We start from the raw sequence: 15,367 nt of genomic DNA, 5'->3' as shown, positions 1-15,367 counted from the left end.
TGAAATCCAAATATGTTTACAGTATATTTCAAACTTTGTTGTTGGTTTATGTGTCTCATAGGTGCACTGCAGAATCATGCACGCAAATACAACCTGCCCATTGATGAACTGAATTTTCGTTTCAACATGGTACCAGTGTACAGAGACCAGACCCTTGTCACTGAAGCTCTGAAAACCCTTGAGCCAGGGAAAGAATTAGACATGGACAAGGAGGTCAGCCCAGAAAGATGCAGAGATTTTTCAACATATATTTTCTGATATAATTACAGCAGAAACTTAAGATCATTTCAGCAGCGGCAGCTCTTAAAGTAATAGCATCCAAATAACCTGTAAGCCAGCTGCTGTGATGTATATTAATCAAAGAACAAAAGAAAAATTCATCTATATTTAATTTAGTATTTAGTGTTTAATAACGTTATTCAGTTTCTGTATATTTCCTATTTGCGGAGGTAAATAATGGGTGTATGTGAAGATTGTTTTAAGTTCACATAAATTAGTTATTTTAAGCCATTTTTTAAAGTCTAATAAATGTTAAAATCGATAGCTCACAATTATACTGTAATGTTGAATGGCTGTAGTCAGTAGTTAAATATTAGGGAAAAAGAACAATTTCCTAAAGACTCAGTAATATTGGTATCAGTGATATCTTCAGTCATAAAAAAATGTGTGTAGTTTCTACATTAATTTGAAGATTTAATGTGAAGTTCACATTCAATCTTCACATTCAATTCTAATAATTACATGAACATTCTAATAATCACATTCACTTCTAATAATTACATGAACATCATTATTCCATGATAAAAGGATTTAATTTTTTTTCCTGAGGTCCACTACCATTGAGACATTTGGACTTGGTTTATGCTCACAAAGGTTGCATTTATTTGATTAAAAATACACTAAAAACTAAATATTGTAAAATATTGTTATTATTATTATTTGACATAGCTGTTTAAAATGTAATGTATTCATGTGACAGCAAAACTGAATTTTCAGCAGTCTTTACTCCAATCTTTAATGTCAGATGATCCTTTAGAAGTGATTTTAATATGCTAATTTGTGAAAACAATTGTATACAAACCGTGATACATCTGTATGTTTGGTTTTCTGACATTAGAGTTATTATTATGATCTATTTATGTTAGATTGAGACAAGTTTTAAAAGTTGCTTTTTGAACTGAGGAGAAAGATTTGTGTTGTGAAACCAATTTTTCATTGTTGTACAGTTTTCCTTAGTTTTTATTTGAAAAGATCAAGGAAGATGTTGAAGTCAGTACTTTGTGGTCTGCCTTACAGCTTCCCACTTTGGAGGATGGTGTGTTGGTTCATGGGATGTTCATGGATGCTTGTCGCTGGGATGACACAAACATGGTTATTGAAGACGCGCTTTCGAGAGTGATGAACCCCATGCTGCCCGTAGTGCATTTCGAACCTCAGCAAAACTATGTTCCTGATCCCACCCTGTACCACGCACCACTGTACAAGACCTCCGCTCGTGCTGGAACTCTGTCAACTACAGGTAATTTTTTGACTTGTATGAAGTTTAAATAGTTCAGCTTCATCTTGAAGTTCAGAACTTCATCTTGTGTAAAGTTTGAATAGAGTTATCCTGCTCCCGCCACCGAGTAAAAGAAAAAGGCTAATTGTAGCTTTAAATCTCACAATTGACCCTTCAAAGACCAGCCCCCTCCGTTACTGTGGCTATGTCCGATAATGGTGATTCTGCATTGTTCAGATCGCCTGTCAATCAAACTCCCTGCGAAGGGTCAATTGTGACTTTTTATATTTTAAACAGCTCAAAATTAGCCCACAATTACCTCATAATTAACACGTTTTTATCCTGAAGCAGAAACATGCTTCCATATTTTTACTAGAGGAACATAAAACTCTTTTTAAACCATTAGTATTAGACATTAGCTTTGAAATTTTATTATATGTATTTTCATTTTTTTTTTGTTTTGTTTTGTTTGTTTCTTTTATTAAATTGTATATTTTGTTCTGTCTATTAGGACACTCCACAAATTTTGTGGTAACTGTGATGTTGCCTTCCAACCGGCCCAGTGACTACTGGATCTCAAAAGCATCTGCACTACTCTGCCAACTCAATGAATAAGCAAAGCTGTATGCTTTACTTCTCTTACTTCTTGAAAATGTAGATCCTTTCTCAACAGAGCTTTTAGTGTTTTTGAGCATAAGTAACATTAAAGCCTTAAAAAAAACATTAAAAATGAATTTTAAATAAAAATGAACTGCAATGTTGCATTGTTTATGTGCGAAGCAGAGAGCCATCAGTGTTTGCACCTCTAGTAAACTCTAGCAAGATCTTCATGTCTTTCTTTCTTCAGTCGCAAAGAAATTAAGGTTTTTGAGGAAACATTCCAGGATTTTTCTCCATATAGTGGGCTTCTATGGTGGCCAACAGTTTGAAGTTCCAAACTGCATTTTCAGTGCAGCTTCAAAGCGTACACAATCCTAGCCATGGAATAAGGTTCTTATCTAGTGAAACGACCGTGCTTTGTGAACACTGGGCCAGTACTTCAGCCTACATCACACGTGACCTTTCCCACATTATTACCAGGGTGCGATTTGCGAAAAATGCAGAGGGGGGGATGCTTTTGAAATTTTTTTTCTCTTTCCAAAGGTAGAGGTTACCCCAACTCCAGTAAGCCTATAGCCTAAGTAATCTAATGTTAGTGTATTCTGTTAACAACGCAAATTACATACCCGTCTCTTTAGGCAAGTACCAGATAATGGGTTTCATGTCATGAAACATTTTTAATACGATGGAAACGGTGTCTAACATGACCACAATTTAGTAAAAACATTGTAAGTTAGGCCTATTAATTGTAATGCTTTCATTTCAAACAGCAAATAAATTATACAGAGAAAGCTAACAAAGAACACAGTATCAACGGAGCTTTTTGAAACTCTAAATCAGTAAACCACTGTGTCCCTCCAATAGGATCTTCTGATTCAGAACGGGACTTTAAAACACGTATCACAAATCATTTGTGACTCTGGATCACAAAACCAGTCATTAGGGGCAGTTTTTTTAAATTGAGATTTATACATCATCTGAAAGCTGAACAAATAAGCTTTGCCACTGATGTATGGTTTGTTAGGATATGACAATATTTGGCCGAGATACAACTATTTGAAAATCTGGAATCTGAGGGTGCAAAAAAATAAAAATATTGAGAAAATCGCCTTTAAACTTGTCCAAATAAAGTTCTTAACAATGTATATTACTAATCAAATATTTAATTTTTATATATTTACAGTAAGAATTTTACAAAATATCTCCATGGAACATGATCCCCCCCCCACCCCCGGCAAATCGCACCCTGATTATTACGTAATGCGCGAGGTTGGGCTGGTGCCAGACAAGCGTTTGTGGTTCAAAAAGTATATCAATTTTTATTGTATTAAGTAAATGAACGATCGTTTCGCTAGACAAGATATTCTTCAGCTTGGATCGTGTAGAGCCCTTTGAAGCTGCACTGAAACTGCATTTTGGACCTTCAAACCATTGGCCACCATGGAAGTCCACTATATGGAGAAAAATCCTGGATTGTTTTCCTCAAATACTTTCATTTCATTTCAAAGACATGAACATCTTGGATGACAAAGGGGTGAGTAAATTATCAGGAAATGTTTATTCTGGAAGTGAACTTCTCTTTTAATAATATACAGAAAGTGAGAATTAAATGCTGGAAAATTCTTCTCCAAAACACATAGACTCATCTCAACTCTTTAAATTGTTTTATTTTTTAAATCTATATTTTCTAACAAAATGACGTATATCCACAGTGTTTACATAGTATTTTTACATAATACAACAGAGCACAGGGCAGAATGAAGCCACAAAATAATGACACTCTGATTACGTGGACAAACCGGACACAAGTGAGAGATCTGAACATACTAATAACTCTAATATTTATATAAAAAAGTCAAAATGATAAAAAGTGACAAAGAGCATATTAATTTTACCATATGTTATTGTTGCTTTGGTAAGGAAATGTTTGCTAAAAATTGTATAGTTGATGTTAGTTCAGTGATCATTTTTAATTCTAAAATAACATTAAATGATGTTAAAAATATTACTAAAGCCAAGAATGAAAAGAAACAGTGTGACTTCCAAAGGATTATGGGATTGATTATGTTTGAATTTCAGCACATAAACTTCACAGACACATTTTCAGCTGTTGTGACTAACAGTGTTAGCACTGAGAACACATCTTTACATAAACCAACCCTCAAGTGCTCAGTTCAGATACATTATATAAAGACGTAAAACAGCTTGTCCAAGGGTCTGTATGTTTGTTCGAAAAGTCACATTTCAAAAATACACAACTTTGTCAAGTTTTTTTTTTTTCTTTTTATCATAATTATTGTAACAATAGTTCACCTTGATCTCAGAACAATGAGAAGAGGAAGGAATTGACTTTGGTGGTAAACACTTCTCACACTCAATCACGTGGTGTTTTTATATATATATCTTTAAAAACGAGCGAAAACAAAAGAAGCTATTACAATTATGTGAAGTCTTTCGAGACTGCCTCAATGAAGTTTGGCGCGGACATGAGAATGGTAAAAGTGCAGATGATGGAGAAAAGTGAAAACGCCACCAGACAGAGCCGATCCACAACTGCTGCTGCAAATTTCCACTCGCTGCAGATGGCCTCGGCCTCATCCTGGTCACGGAACCGCTGTGCGATGTACATCACTTCCGATAGGATGCGATGGATCTCCTGTTCGCCTACAAACATCCTAACTGCCTCCCGCTGATCTTCGTTTGGTGACCCGCTGACTCGCCCACCGCTGCAAGACACACCAGAGTCGCTGCTGGGTGGGCAGCAAGCGCTGTCGATGGAGTGGTAGCCAAAGTACAGGTTCATGTGACCGTTGGTGGTGGAGTTGGTAGAGGATGGCTGACCAGGCATTACCCCCATCTGAATGCTGCTGGCACTGGCGTGGTGTGCTGGAGAGTGGTCATATTTGTAATTGGCTTTGCGTTCCTCACCCGGCTTCTTCATTCGTAAGAACCAGGCGCACCAGTTGAGCAAGATCACACGCACCTAAAAAGAGCAGGAAGAATCTGCTAAAAGATGAAGCTCTCAGATTAATGAATGAGACATTCCTGTCTTTATTATGGTGAAATGCTGTATGAAGTTGGTGTATATCATTAGATTATGGAGAAAGTGTCCACTAAGAGTTTGTGTGTTTAAAGATTCAGACCTGTTTGAAGCGGCAGGTGCGTCCCTCTGGACATGAACCAAATAAGAAACAGCAGACAGCTGTAGCTAAGAGCTCTTCTCTTCTTGTAAGAGTAGCAGAGGAGACATTAAACTTTAATACAAATAGACCTCATTACCTCTCCAGCGGGAGACCATGATGCCAACTGCACTAGAGTCATTCTACCACTCACCTACATTGCTTATATTCAGGATTCGGAAGGTTTTTGTCAGATTGGATTTTTGAGGGCTGTCCCCTAATAGTTGACTAACCGTTAGTCTGCGAGAAGAAGCTTGGTCGACCAAAATTTTATTAGTCGTTTAGTTGCAGAAAAAAAAATCCACAGGTAGTCACGCAGTCCGTGATGGACAGATCGTTAATGGCTGGTCTACGTGGTAATATACAGTGGCATGCGAAAGTTTGGGAACCCCTTGCAGAATCTGTGAAAATGTAAGCAATTTTAACCAAATAAGAGAGATCATACAAAATGTTATTTTTTATTTTGTGAGTGAGATATTTTACATAAAAAAATGTTTACATATAGTCCACAAGACAAAAAAATTGCTGAAATTATTAAAATAACTCCCTTCAAAAGTTTGGGAACCCTTGGTTCTTAATACTGTGTGTGGTTATCTGGATGATCTACGACTAACTTTCTACTTTCTTTTGTTTTGTGATGGTTGTTCATGAGTCCTTTGTTTGTTCTGAACAGTTGAACTGAGCACTGTTCTTCAGAAAAATCTTCCAGGTCCTTTAGATTCTTCAGTTTTCCACCATCTTTTGAATATTTTAACCCTTTCCAGCAGTGACTATATGGTTTTGAGATCCATCTTTTCAAGGAAAGAAGAAGGAAACACAATGAATTAAGAGCCGGGGGGTGAAAACTTTTTGAATCTGAAGATCAAGGTAAATTGTACTTAATTTGTCCTCCGGGAAACACGCAAGCATCTTCTGTTGCTTCCGAAGGGCAGTACTAAATGGAAAAAAAATTATATTTCAACAAAATAAGAAAAATTTGGACATCTTCTTCCTGTTCAAAAGTTTTTAACCCCTAGTTCTTAATGTATCGTGTTTCCTTCTGGAGCATCAGTGAATGTTTGAACCTTTTGTAGCATCTGGACCAATCAGACATACATTAATTGTTACATTTAACAAATAGTCTTTAAATCCAGCAAGCCAGCTATATGCTGGAGCTCTGAAGACAACCCCCCAAAGCAACTAACACCCCAAAGGGGCTCAGTTGCCAGGACGACTATCTGATAAGAGGTTTTATTGCCCAGAGGAATGCACTTCTGCCCATGCTACATTTGCCCATAGGAAAGGCACAACGCCTACAGAAATAGACTCTTTCTTATTCATTCACAGACAAACCTTTCTTTGACCTTCCTATCACACATAGCCCAGGTCATTGTGTACAGTATTACTGCATTGTATTTTAATCTTGTCTGTTGTATTTGTCTTTCTACTGTTTTATGCATGCATTATGATAGATGACTAGTCGTATAACCCACCTATGCCATGTTTGGTCTCTTTGAATTCGTATTTTGATTATCTAAAAGATGGTGTAAATTAGATGTTGATACCTATGCAACATATTAGTGTTTTAAGAAACCTTAGTAGTTTTTGCATCAACACCCAGTGGAATTACATATGCAAAATACCATGCTCACAGACAAAGAGTCATAAACTTTCCCTCCAAAGGTGAAAGTTACCATTGGTTCGTGGACCTCCTGGAGGCACAGCCTCCAGAGAGCTTAAAGGCATCAAACGATTGATCGCCTGTCTCTCTCTCTCCTCTCTCTTCACTGTCTTCTTCGTCTGCAACGTCTTCCGATTGCTGCCCGTGTGGAGGAACCCACGGGAAGCCTGAGCCAGCACAAGGCGTGCCCGCCGGGCCCGACAGGCCCCAACATACAGAGCTGTGGCTCTCGACCACAAAGAGCCAGACATTTTCACTCAACCCTGGAATTCATCTTCATGACTCACCTCAGTCAGCCAGAGGTTCTTTTAGAACCTACGAGGATGAGGAGGATGAGCTAGAACTCTTCAGGACTTCCCTAAGCACGTGCCAGGCCTTGCGGCCTTGTCTTTCCATTCCCCAAAGATCACAGGACTTCAGCTGGGTCCCTCTCAGCTCTTGGTTCTTCTTCAATTTTCACATGGGAAGAAACTCCCAGTCAACATCGAGTCAGAACATCTTTGGAGTTCATCACTCTTCAGACCCGGAAGAATGTGATCGCAATTCCAAAACCACCACTGCTCCAAACCATCAAGACTTTCACCCGAGACTGCATTCAGACTTGTTCATCGACCAAGGCAATGCAAGTATTGTACATTTAACTAAACAGAACAGAGGTTTAGTATAAGCTGTAGACAGCACTGATGGTTTCACTCAGGTGGCTAACTGACTCTTTTCATAGCTTCATTTCCTTGTCTCTCTCTAACTGCTTCTCACTGACCATTCCCCCATGTATGAGTGATTTGATGTTTGTTTGTTTAGATTAGTTATGTGTTAGTCCTTCGTTAATAAAACTCTTGTGCACAAATTACATGAGTGTTGATTCTGATTCTGCCTTGCAAATTAATGTCCCTTTACGATTCCGATTCGAGCTACATGCTCTAATGCAACGGTACTTTAAGAAAGTTATTTTCTGTGGCCAAGAAAATATCATTTCTTAGAGTTGATATAAAAATTATACTGAATGTTTGCTGGGCGAACAGATTAGTTGATGGAAAATTTAATTCTGCTACAGTTACTACTGGCAGCTGATATAAATAATTGTAATTGATCATAATTAATTGTAATTATTTATATTCATTTCCCTTTGAGCTAAATCGCGACACTTTTTTAATAGTTGTGTTTGAGTCCCTCAGTTGTAAAGATGGGTCTCAAAATCATACAGTTACTGCTGGAAAGGGTTCAAGTATGCAAAAGATGGTGGAAAACTGAAGAATCTGCAGGACCTGGAGGATTTTTCTGAAGAACACTGCTCAGTTTAACTGTTCAGAACAAACAAAGGACTCATGAACAACCATCACAAAACAAAACAAAAAAAAAAAACAGTCGTAGATCATCCAGGTAAATCACACACAGTATTGCGAAAGTACACTAGGCAGGACATCCAAACGCTTGCTCATCATTCATCAACCTCAAATATGGCTTTTCATCTGAAAGATTTATGTAGTGGCAACTTTACATGGCCGCTCAATCTAATGTTGACCTAGAAAAATGAGCAATATTGAAGTGTCTGTGTAGAGTGTGGAAGCTGAATAGTAGCACTCTCTCTGCATGACAGAGGCGCCGGTGCGGTCACTTGCTCTTAAAATAGTCCGTCATACAAATAAAAATAATATATCTTTCAAATCTGTAAAGACTATGTTTATTTGTGTGCACTTATAATAACAGTGAAATGTTGCGCTTTTGGAAAAAAAAAAAAGCAAACAGGATGCACTTTCTGCCCTCTCGGTCTCAGTGAACTTGAGCGCGAAACTTAGAAACTCGTGTATACTTGCCTTACAGACATGAATAATATATCTATAGAAAGTGAAATGTCTACTTTCAAATGAACCATTTCAAATCGAAAATAAATATTCTCAGATTATTTAATCCAGATGAAACGTGCATACATGTGCATTACTACTTCAGAGATGACAAGTCAATGTCGCTGACTTCATCTCTTAAGTTGAAAACAAAGAAAGTGCTAATTTATCAATAGATTATTACAATGTTAATGCAGCCTCCTTGCTATTTTTACCTAAAACATTCATAATTATTATATTTGTTGGTATGCTGTGGCAAGCTTTTTTTTTGTGCGCTTGAGTGCTTATTAAGATATGTAGGCCATTACAGGCTCATTATTATGATTTATATGCTTTATTAATAAGCATGCGACTAATAGTTGACTAATTCTTAAAATGAACAACTACTAGTTGACCAGAAAAATCTTTAGTCAAGGGCAGTCCTAGATTTTTGTGAACTATTTTAAGTTAAAGATTACACAATTCCTGAATTTCTGAGTGTCATTCCAAAATTTTTGTTGTGATTTTTTTTTTTATGTGAAGTGATTTTATGAACTTACACTTAAAAATAAAGGTTCTTTATTGGCACCTTTGATTCCATGTAGAATCTTACATTATGGCTGTTACTAACGATTAATCAAGTAATCAGATAATTTTTGTGGTAATAAAAATAGACCTAAGCAAACAATAGACTTTAAAATGACTTAAAATATATCTAAAATAATGCGGCGATAATAATTGTAGGCCTAAATGCAGATGCAGTGTGTGATCTCTTTATCTTTAGACACTGATTCCATCCAGTCAGAGGATATCAAACACATTTGATATTTTGAGTTAATTCTATAACACATACTTTCATTTGTGCATCTCTCGGCAATGAGGCACACACACTTGTGTGTGAGTTTGTGTATTGTTTTTAGTTATTTTAGTACAAAAATGAGAAATGTTGCCTTAGCAACTAGCTGTAGTTTTTTTAATCGTTCATTTCAGTGGATGTTTACTTTTATTTCAAATCATGAAAACGGTTTCTATGGTTTTTTTACCTTAATATTAAACAATCTGCTTAATTTAAAGAGTTACCACTCACCCATCGTGGCATCTTTCCCCCTTGTGGATCATGATGATGAAACTGCAGAACAAGGACGGTGACCACAACGGACAAACCCACAATCATCATGGTGCTGGCAAAGTACTGAGCTACAGAGCCAAAGAAGAAACAAGCTTTTAAATTTGCAATCTGTACTGTCTAAAACATCATCAATGGGCTAAAAGTTCTTCATGAGATTCAGTATGCTATTAAATTTCAGCAATTTGGATGTACCTATGAGAGGAACCGAGTCAGAGGTGGCCGGCATGATCTCAGCCACTAGCAGCATAAAGACCGTTAATGACAAAAGGACAGTGATACCTAACAGACAGGAAAGTGGAAAAGTAAGTCTAAAAAATGTCATTCCTTCATGCATAGTTGTGCATAAGCATTGTGATAAAAAAAAGAAGGCTTTATGGTCACGGATGTCATCTTACCCAGTGATATCTTCTCTCCAGAATCCGCTGGCAGCAGGAACACAAGCAGAGCCAGGCCGGAGATGAGCACACAGGGAATGAGCAGGTTCAGACCATAGTACAACGTTCGCCTGCGCATTGTTACTGTAAATGTCACGTCAGGGTAAGGCTCCTTACAGCACTCATAATACAACTCATTACGCTTCCCAGGGACCTCTGACAAAACACAACAGAACGTATTCAGGTTTATGTCGTACAACCATAGACATTTTTCCACAAATACAGCACACTCTGGTGCCCCGTTACTTTTTATGCAGCATTACAGGCATAAATCTCATGCTTCTGCTGCTAGAACTAATAGATATTACATACTGTATAGAGCAATAGCATGAAAAGTGTCTAGTTTTAAGCACATCTGTATCTCATTCCCATTGTGATTTTGTTCTGTCCCACCTCAGAGGTCTTGATCTTTGTGACAAACATTCTGTTCAATTTATGTGAAATATGATTAGACATAAATATAATGAAAGAGTTGGTTTGTGGTTTTTATCAATAAACATAAACCAACATTTAATCTAGTTACTAGCCTCTACTATAGAAGCCATTTTCTGCCTTGTTTGAGTAAAATACGATTCTGAAAACTGTAATGACGAGAAACTTTCTCTTAATAACTACATAGCATCTCATAATAATGAGAAACCTTCTTATAATGAGTTAACATCTCAAAATAAGAGTGAAATGAGAAAACATGAGAAAGTTTGACATTATTAATAGATGTAAGTCAGTGATTATATTTTTTTTGCTCGTTGTTATGAAAAAGTTCCTCATTATTATGATATACTGTCATTAGTATGAGAGTATTTCTCAATATAATGAGATGCTCAGTTATAATTAGTTTCCCATTATTATGACTTACATGTTTTTTTTTTTACTCAGCTGTAGTGAAAACAGGCTTTCATACCTTACTAAGTAACTGCTTAATTTTGTTTGTTGAATTTATAATTAATTTTAATATTTTAATATAATATAATTTTATATAAAATAAAACCCTGGACCACAAAACCAGTTGTAAGCAGCACGGGTGTATTTGTAGCAACAGCCAACAATACATTGTATGGGTCAAAATTATAGATTTTTCTTTTATGCCAAAAATCATTAGGATAATAAGTAAAGATGTTACATGATCATATTTTGTAAATTTCCTACCGTAAATATATTGAAACTTATTTTTTGATTAGTAATATGCATTGCTTCATTTGGACAACTTTAAAGGTGATTTTCTCAATATTTAGATTTTTTTTGCACCTTCAGATTCCAGATTTTCAAATAGTTGTAACTCAGCCAAATATTGTCCTATCCTAACAAACCATACATGCTTGGAAAGCTTATTCAGCTTTCAGATGATATATAAATCACAATTTCAAAAAATTGACCCTTAAGATTGACTGGTTTTATGATTTTAATAATGCATTAGTAAATGCTGAAATTAACACTAAGATTAATAAATGCTGTAGAAGTATTGTTCATTCTAAGTCCATGTTAACTAATGTAGTTGAATAAAGTTAACTAATGAACCTTATTGTAAAGTGGTACCAAAAATATACATATAAAAAATATATTTTTGTTCAAATTTAGATCCTATCCTATATTTTATATATGCTCTCTTTGTTTAAACAACCATCAGAATGGTTAAAGGTAAAAGCTAAGGCAGGACTTCAAAGTGACCCTTACACAAAAGAATCGAGATGAAGGTCTTTCTGAAAATAAAGGCTGTCAGCCAAGACGAGCGTATTTGTGACAGGACCAAATCACAGGATCTTCATGACCTTTAAAGTGCATAACCTCCAAAACTTTGTTAAATCTAAAGCAAACACAAGAATCAGCCATTATTTATTCCCTGTTTCTTGTCCTTGATCTGTGCGTGCACAAGACTAATATTTGCTTTCCATTTTCCTAATTTTTGCAGTGCAATCCACTTAATCCTACGGTGCTCTCCAAGGTACCCATGCAATTCAATAATTCTGTGCTTCATAATCAAACAAGCCCAATCCAAGTTTTAATGATATGATACACAGTGATGTTTTCTAAGGGAACACTGGGTATTAAGACTACACTCTAAGACTACATTTGGTTTTTTTTAACCCAAATGCTTGGTTCAGCCCATTGGGTCATTTTATTTGGTTATTTTTAATATTTTTTACCCAAGTGCTGGATAGTTGCTGGGTCATTTTTAACGCTGGGTTATTTTTTTCTACCCAACCACTGGGTTGAGCCTGTCTCTGACGAAACAACCCAGCTGCTGAGTCAGTCCTGATTTTTCAGTCCTCTACAAGAGAGACCGGTACTCAGCACCGCTGATTTGCACTTCTTTAGCGAAATAAAGGTTTGTATACATTTTATTTCATTTATAAAGTCTTTACTGTGCTGTAAATTGTGTTATTTTACACAACGCAATGTAAGGATGAGATGTCAGTCAGTTGTGTCAACAGTGGCTGTTTCACAGAATGAAAATGCCTTTTGCTTTGCATAAAAAAGGGCTGCCAACTTTTGAACTTGAAGTGAGAATTTGTGCTCTGTCCAATATTTACCCAGCACTGGGTTGCCAAATAACCCAAGTTGGGTTGTTTTTAACCCTGCATTTTTTTTAGTACATATGCCTTAATATAACATAAATGATGTCTCTTACTGAAATGTGTAGTACGTTATTTTAAAAATCCAGATCGTTTTATACATATTTTGGACAATAGGAGGTGCCATTATTTCGATTACGTGAAATGGTTGCACTTGGTGAGCTACTGGTGCTATCTGTTGCCATTTTTACCGCTGTACAACTCGGAATAAGCAACTCTGAAAATAAAATACTGATACGATGCCACATTGTGCGGCTTTTGGTTTTAATTTTCAGTCGAAGGAAAACAAGAGAAGCAATGTAAGTCTTCACTGCTTTCCTAGCGATAAGAAGAGGAGAAAAGAATAGAAAGACTATTTCCTAAAAACCCTAAACTTCCTAAAGACCCGCATCTTTGTTCTCTCCACTTTAGCCCTGATGCCTTTGAGGCTTTTAGTAGGCCACAGCTACTGAAAGAGCGTACAAATGGCAGAGACAAGAAATGCTAGATGCCATCCTGGCAGGATGTAAACATGTCGACACTTGTTATGACACTGCAGCCACCAAGGGAGTTTCTCAGTGTGGATTTCACTCAATATCCAAGGGGTTAAAACCACTTGTGGGAAAAATCAATGGTATGGGATTTCGTTTAAGCCTATGCTTATATCCATTGCCACCTTTTAGCTCTTTCAGTAGCTGTGGCCATTGTATCAGTATTTTATGTTGTGGTAAAAACAGCAACAGGTAGCATCAGTAGCTCATCAAATGCAACTATTTCACATACTCAAAACAATGGAACCCCCCATAGTCCAAAATGTGTATAAAACAATGTGGATTTTCAAAATAACGTTAATTGCTCATGAATTTTCTACTGCATATTTATGTTATATTTAGCCATAGAAGTCTTAATACCCAGGGTTCACTTTAAAATGCAATCCGTACTCCAAAACAAATGAAATAAACATTATTTCTACCTGTTGCAAGAGCAAAGGGAGACAGCGACATGACATGTTGCAAATTAGACAGTCTTGATCGGTCAGGGTCAGACAGCCCTCCTCTCCAATTGATTAAAAATTAAATCAAAATTGTAATTAATCAAACTAGGCAGGCGGAGGAAGAGCTTTCATCAGGATTTCACGCTGGTCAGAATTGTCATGGCACTCAGAGACAATCACATCAAAGCAAATTGCAGGTTTGAGTCATTTAACTGATTACAAAAGGCCTACCTGAGTGCTGTGGTTTGTGTGTGTGTCTGAAGGGGGAGGAATTTGCAATTATAGTTATGCAAATTTGTCAGATGAATGAAAAATTGGGGAAAAACTACCTTATAGCACATACCAAGATACTTGTTACATATCATATATGTTTACACTACTCTGCAACAGGGTGACCAGTAGGTTGTGGTTTTGTGTGTGTGCAATGTGTGAATCCCTGCGGTGTTAAAGATGCCCGTTCACAGACTGCCCATGTTACTGTGCAACCTTGGCATGCAACTGGCTATTGGTGCCAGCCAGAATCAGTGCCAAAGCACTGCCAACTACCATCAGGACCCCATCTGTTGAACAGACCCTGGGTCACATTGGCATTGAAAGCGAAAAAATAAGAGACTGAGACAGAAACAGAGAGATTAAAAAGCCAAACACGATCAGATTATGAGATTAGAAAAGCTGTGCCACACAAAAATTCATTTCTAATATTAATATTTCTAATATTAGTGCAAAACATCCTATGATGTTACACGATTACGAGAATTTCACACATCAGCATTGTTATTTAATCCTGTTACAATGTAAATTCGCACAGAAAAGCAAATTACTTTGTTGTGATCGACAGCATGTTAAAATTCTGTATGCACTCTTATAATTCATGAAAATGACAGAAGGAATGCTCTCCTGAGAATATAAGAGGCACTTACTTTTTATTCTCCACCTGAGTATGAATATAAAAAGAAGGTCTTTCAAAGTCTTTCTGTACCATGTGTTAAGTCTGTGTTCCCTACAGTTCAGCAGGGAGGACGAAATTATCACCTCAGCATTCAGATGAGCTAACAACACTAACAATTTTCCATGAAGTAGAAGCAGGGGGGACATTATCAAAAGTGTCCCTTCAGGCAAAGAAAACCATTCAAACACACATGACCTATACTGAGCACACAATGCGTTACTGACACTTGAAAACCCAAATGTGTGAAAAGAAAAGAGATCTATAGCATTATATATATATAGAAAGAATGTGTGAGTCGTAAGTGTTTGTACGCAGTGCTTTCACAAAAATAGATTTGGTTCCTCATAAAATGCTTGCACTCTTTAAACTCGTCAAATTCAGAACATCAGAAATGAAACATTTTCATTACTTGAAATAAAACAAACATTAGCTAAAATATAAAAATATAAATATATAAAACCTATGTGGTTTATTTCAGCTATTTGCCAGGACAACATTTTTCATTTACATATAAAGTTGAAGTACTAAAATAACCAAAACTTAATAAACAGAACT

The 15,367-nt window shown here is 36.5% G+C and overlaps 2 protein-coding genes across 2 annotated transcripts in view; one reads left to right on the top strand and one right to left on the bottom strand.

Moving 5' to 3' along the window:
- The window catches only part of dnah6 (dynein, axonemal, heavy chain 6), an 88,135-nt gene extending 85,854 nt beyond the window's left edge, over nt 1-2,281 (top strand). Inside the window, exons 77-79 of the mRNA XM_051120415.1 lie at nt 62-213; nt 1,297-1,519; nt 2,010-2,281. Coding sequence (XP_050976372.1) covers nt 62-213; nt 1,297-1,519; nt 2,010-2,113 — 479 coding nt within the window. The 3' untranslated portion in view covers nt 2,114-2,281. The remainder of the gene's footprint in view (nt 1-61; nt 214-1,296; nt 1,520-2,009) is intronic.
- A 1,476-nt stretch (nt 2,282-3,757) lies between these two features.
- chrna8 (cholinergic receptor, nicotinic, alpha 8) overlaps nt 3,758-15,367 on the bottom strand; it is a 63,668-nt gene continuing 52,058 nt past the window's right edge. Inside the window, exons 7-10 of the mRNA XM_051111337.1 lie at nt 10,282-10,476; nt 10,079-10,165; nt 9,845-9,954; nt 3,758-5,081 (exon numbers count right to left, since the gene is read on the bottom strand). Coding sequence (XP_050967294.1) covers nt 4,539-5,081; nt 9,845-9,954; nt 10,079-10,165; nt 10,282-10,476 — 935 coding nt within the window. The 3' untranslated portion in view covers nt 3,758-4,538. The remainder of the gene's footprint in view (nt 5,082-9,844; nt 9,955-10,078; nt 10,166-10,281; nt 10,477-15,367) is intronic.

The sequence above is a fragment of the Labeo rohita genome, chromosome 1, assembly GCF_022985175.1.
Source record: "Labeo rohita strain BAU-BD-2019 chromosome 1, IGBB_LRoh.1.0, whole genome shotgun sequence".
NCBI lineage: Eukaryota > Metazoa > Chordata > Actinopteri > Cypriniformes > Cyprinidae > Labeo > Labeo rohita.
This window is presented reverse-complemented; position numbering and strand designations above follow the sequence as displayed.